The sequence below is a fragment of the Orycteropus afer genome, unplaced genomic scaffold (genome assembly GCF_000298275.1).
Source record: "Orycteropus afer afer isolate SDZICR_OR568_19922 unplaced genomic scaffold, OryAfe1.0 scaffold00831, whole genome shotgun sequence".
Taxonomy (NCBI): Eukaryota; Metazoa; Chordata; class Mammalia; order Tubulidentata; family Orycteropodidae; genus Orycteropus; species Orycteropus afer.
The window spans coordinates 640,509-645,844 of record NW_006922418.1 but is presented as its reverse complement, the minus strand read 5'-3'; the positions used below and the strand labels follow the sequence as shown (position 1 = coordinate 645,844).

Sequence of the window (5,336 nt, the reverse complement as noted above, 5' to 3'; positions counted from 1 at the left end):
AAACTGGGCAATCTACTTCTGTAAAGATTTACAGCCTCAGAAATCCAAATGAGGTCACTATGAGTCAGAATCGAGTTGATGGCAGTGAGTGAGTGAGTTTCTATACAATTTAATCCCTGTTTTTGCTTTGTAGTTGTTCTCATTTACCAACTGATGTCTCTGGTTCTCTGTTTACAGTGTTGTTGGTTTATTTCACTTTGAATACTTTGATACCTGTGTTGGTTTCTGGGTTATGTTGTCATGTGTGTTAATCATTGGTTTTTATCTTCTGTTGTTCATTCTATGTCTGAAGGTCTCCCTTTAGCATCTCTTGTAAGGTTTGTCTGGTTTTTACAAATTCCTTTAATTTGTGTTTATCTGGAAAAGTCCTAATTTTGCCATTATATTTCAGGGACAATTTTGCAGGGTATATAATTCCATGTTAGCAATTTTTTCTTCCTGGGTTTTATATATGTCATCTTATTACCTTCTTGCATGCATGGTTTTTGCTGAGGAATCAGAACTTAGTCTTATTGGTTGCCCTTTGCAGGTAAATTTTCTTTCTTCTGTGCTGCTTTCTTTCTTTGTCTTGGTTTTGGAAAACTTGATTATGACATGTCTTGGTGTTTTTCCTTTGGGGTCTATCCTGTTTGGGGTTTGCTCAACTTCTTGAATGCATATCTGCTTGTCCTTCTCTTATTAGGGAAGTTATCTTCCAACAAATATTTGACTTTTTTTTTTCCTGTGGTTTTATTTGTCTCTTCGTGTTCTGGAATTCCAATCACACATACGTTATTCCACTTGATGGCGACCCACATAAATCTTAGGCTTCTTTCATTTTTTTTTTTTTTTTGCATATTCTTTCTTTCTTATTTTTCCCTTAATAAAGTAATATTGACAGATTTGTCTTCCATCTCCTCAATTGTGTCTTCCATTGATTTGATTCTATCCCTTTGCCTTTTCAATGTGTTATCTACTTATGAAATCTTAGTATTAACCATCTAGATATCTATTTGACATTTTTGTATAGTTTCTGAGTTTTCATTTATTTTGTCAGCTTCTTCTTGTATTATTTTCCTAAATTCTTCTAGAATTTTGTCTGTGATTTCCTTAATTTTGTTAGTGTTTTTCTTGATTTTGTCAATGTTTTCTGTTGAAGGTACCTAAATATAATTCATTTGAATTCCTTATCATGTAATTCCAATACTGCTCCTTCCTCATGGAGGTTTTCTGGCTCTTTATTCTGGTCCCTTGTTTGTACTACTTTATCTTGTTTCTTTGTGTGAACTGGAATTGTTAGTTGTCTCTGAGATGTTGTGATGCCATCGTATTTATATTTAATTGGTGATTGTATGTTACTGTTATTTTCTCAGGTTATTTATTTATTTGTTTTCTTTTGATAAGTCCAAGTGAGTAGGAGTGTTGTTGTCCCTTATTTGCTAGTTTTGCAGCACTTTGATACTCACCACCTGTCTCCTGGTTGGTGTGACAGAGGATGAGAATGTGTGCACAGGTCCCTGCTAGCTGCTCATGTAGAGCAGTTGAGGCAGGTTGGGCTGGTATTGGCTGCCAGTTATCATTGATCAATTGGTGCAGAAGTAGGTAGTGGCTTTTGTCTGGTGTGTGGGGCTGTAGGAGGTGTGGATGTGGTTGAGTCCTATGGGTAGACTTGTTGTCTCCCACCAGGTCGGACAAAAAAAGTTTAAACAAGAGGAAAAAAAAAAGCACAAACAGCAGGAACAAACAACCACAAAAAAAAAAAGAAAAAAAAAAGAAAAGAAAACTGAAAAAAAAGTAAAGAAAGACAAAGGAAAAGGCATAAAAATCTGGTGGGAGAAGGACGAGAGAAAGAGAAAAAGTATAATATACAAGAAATAAGAACAATGCAAAAAGAAAAACATGAGATAGGAATAACGAAAGAGAAAAAGAAAATAGAAGGAAACTAGGAAAAGGAAAATATAAAAGAATCAGGAAATAGAAAGAAAAGAAAAAATAAAAAGCAGGAAAAATTAATAAAAGAAAACTAAGGGTGCAGGACACCATGCAGTATTCCTATCAGGCAAATGGGCAGCCAGAAGCATGGCCCCTGGTCCTGGCACCAGTTCCTATATATCCAGAAGGCAACTGGGGGCAGGGTGCTGGTTCCCAAACAAGTTCCTGCTGACCCAGAAGACACCTGGGACCAGGGTGCCTGAACCTAGAAAAAGTTCCTACTGGCCAAAATGGTGATTGGGAGGAAGATACTTAGTTCAAGGTATTCCTGCTGGCTCAAAAATCATCTCCAGATAGGGTATCTGGTCTTCTGCTGTCCCAGAAAGTGGCTGCCTGGTCTGGGAAAGAGTTCCTGCCAGCCCAAAAGGCAGTTTAGATCAGGGCAGATGATCTCAGAATTAGTTCCGGTCTATCAGAAGGCAACTGGGGGCAGGACTCCTGATCCCAGGCAAGCTCCTTCTGGCCCAGAAGGGTCTGAGGTCAGGGCACCTGGACAAAGAAAAGTGTTTGCTAGTCTATAAGGCAACTGCGAACAAGACACCTAGTTCCAGAGGGAATTCCTACTGGTCCAAAAAGCAGCTGTGGGCAGGGTGTCTGGTCTCAGACCAAGTTCCTGCTATCTCAAGAGGCAACTGTGTACAGGGCCCGTTCCCAGAAAAAGTTCCTGCCATCCCAAAAGGCAGCTGGGTATAGGGTGCCTGGTCTCACAAAAAGTTCCTTCTGCCCAAAAGGTAGCTGGGAACAGGGCGCTTAGTCCCAGAACAGTTTCTGCCTGTCCAGAAGCAGCTGGTGGCAGGGTGCATGTTCCAGGATGGACTTCTTTCTAGTCCAGAAGGTGGGTGAGGGTGGGAGATGGCCACACCTCCATTCATCAAGAGAGTATGGGGTACAAAGGGAACAAGAAGAGTATCACAGCTTTCTGGTGGTCAGCCACAAGCGTGGCTGCCCATGCAGCCCTTGGCAAATAGAACCAATTATTAGGTTGCTGCCTGGATCAGAATGCTACTTGCAAGTATAAAAATGGCCATACCATCAGTCCAGTCTACAGTCCACAACTCTGTTTGTCTCCTTATTAGCTGTTTTCATTCAGTTTCTTCTACTAGTTAGCATTTAATCCACTTATTTATCCTTCTCTTCAAAGCTCAGGGTTCCTGGATTATCTTCCCTGTTTCAATTTGTTTCTCGTTTCTTTGTTGTAGAGGGTCTGTGTAGCCTGTCTGCCTATTGTACCATCTTGCTGTAAGTCCAAACATCATTTTATTTCTAAGAGTCATACATTTGGTGGTTGGAAAGAAACAAGAACAGGTGGAAAAAAATTGTATGGCTGGTGGTGGAGTCTGACAGTGCTTTGAGGCAGGCCATTTAATAGCTGTAATTGTTTAGGATATGTGTTAATTCCAAAAATAAATGATTAGCAAGGTATTAGTGCCTGGGAAATAGAAGGAGCCAAATGAGCAACTTATCAGACCTGAGGCTTTTCAAATCTGAGTCTGACTAGTCAAATTTTGGTTGTAGAGTCAGCAAATCCAGAGAGAGAGAACCACCATCCACTACAACCTTCCCTTTCTCCTGTCTCAGTCACTACAACCCTGAGCACCTTACCTTGTTCAACTTGAAATATGAGGAGTTTCAGTGACTTCTGGAGATTCTGTGCTTTTGTGGCCAACTCCAACTTGCACCTGGATATGTGGTCTAGTTGAGGGATCAAGGGCTTTCTGTCTCTTTTGCCACTGTCTGGATGTACTGTCATGATTTTCTCAACAGGGGTAGCTGCTGCCTCATCAGCCAGGACATCAATCAGGACACTGAGCTTATCATACATTAAGTCACTCTATATAGGAAGAAAGGAGATAGGATATTTTAATGTATGTACTCAACAGGATGGAATGAGGAGCTAGGGGCAGCATCAGGTTGGGGGAGAGAGGTAGTTGGCCAGGAGGACTGAGCATAGAAAGCCTCATGTGGCAGAATGAAAGTTTAGGAAAAAAGGTACTTGTGTATATGTGATGAGATAACCAAAGGGTGCACAGTTATCAAATGCATCTTTTGTTTCTGAGCACCTCAGCAATCAATGTATGTTTATGAGTCTTTCTTGTGTCATATTAGCTGGTAAAATGATGTACAACATGTCAAACTAGAGGAAAGAAAAATATTTCTGGAATGGTGTTTTCATGGGGCTGCTCTTATGGGTGTCATATACCTCTGCATGGGTGCCTGATGTCTGCTTTTGTAAGTGTGTATGTTTGGGTATGTACATCTGGTGCATGACTACAGCTTTGATTTTCAGCTTTATCACTTAATAGTTTGTGACCTGAGGCAAGTTACTTAACCTGTTTGTGCCACTATTTCCTAGGGTAGTTGTGAGGATTGAATAAGTTAATACATTGTTGTTGTTGTTGTTATTTGCCATCGAGTCGTCCCCGACTCATAGCGACGCCTCCTTGGGTTTCCGAGGCAGTATCACTATGGAAGTAGGAATGCCCAACCTTCCTTCCGAGGAGTGGCTGGTGCGTTTGAACCACCAGCCTTCTGGTTAGCAGTCAAATGCCTTAGGCACTATGCTACCAGAGCTCCTTAAGTTAATACATTAAAAGTGTTTAAAACAGTCCCAGGCACACAATATATATATATAAGTATTAGCAATTGTTGTTGCAGAAGTGACTGTGGGTGCATTTCTAGTGTGTGCATGTATGTACATATTTTAAAGCATGTTCTTTAAAATATGTGCATACATGCTTGGTGTACACTTGTGTCTAGGTGTGGACAGGTGCTTGGTATTTGCTTAAGTACATGACATGTGTGCATGTCTGCATAGTGCCACTCTTAATTTGGAGAAAGATGGAAGTTTGATGAAGTTGGATCTTCAAGGTGGATTCATATTGCCTCACCTTGCCTTTCTTTTATAATTCCCAGTGAAGGGCACATTTGGTTCTATTAGAAAGGGGGCCCTAGCTTCAAGAAGAGAACAGATAAAATAAATGGAAACTTACTTTCAAAATAACAGACTCTATTGCCGTATTGTTCTGTTTTATCTGACTCCAGGCCTTTACAAAATCAATTACAAAATCTTCCACTGCTGAGCACAGGAATCTGGAATGATAACATAGAAGGTATAATGTAATATGGACTATGAGGTCCAGAGCCCTTCATCTTTTATAATATTATCAGTCTGTCTTCTATCTCCCCATCCTTCTCCCTTTGCTGATCTCTCTCTCTCTCTCTCTTTTCTGCTTCTTAATGTTGTTGTTGTTGTTATTAGCCATCAAGTTGGCTCCAACTCACAGCGACCCTATGTATAACACCATGAAACACTGTCCAGTCACGCACCATCCTCACAATCCTTGCTATACTTGAGCCCATCGTTG

The 5,336-nt window shown here is 40.5% G+C and overlaps 1 protein-coding gene across 1 annotated transcript in view; it reads right to left on the bottom strand.

The window, feature by feature from the left end:
* DGKK (diacylglycerol kinase kappa) overlaps positions 1-5,336 on the bottom strand; it is a 436,632-nt gene that overhangs the window by 85,786 nt on the left and 345,510 nt on the right. Inside the window, exons 14-15 of the mRNA XM_042783287.1 lie at positions 4,962-5,061; positions 3,574-3,802 (exon numbers count right to left, since the gene is read on the bottom strand). Of these exons, the coding sequence (XP_042639221.1) occupies positions 3,574-3,802; positions 4,962-5,061 (329 nt within the window). The remainder of the gene's footprint in view (positions 1-3,573; positions 3,803-4,961; positions 5,062-5,336) is intronic.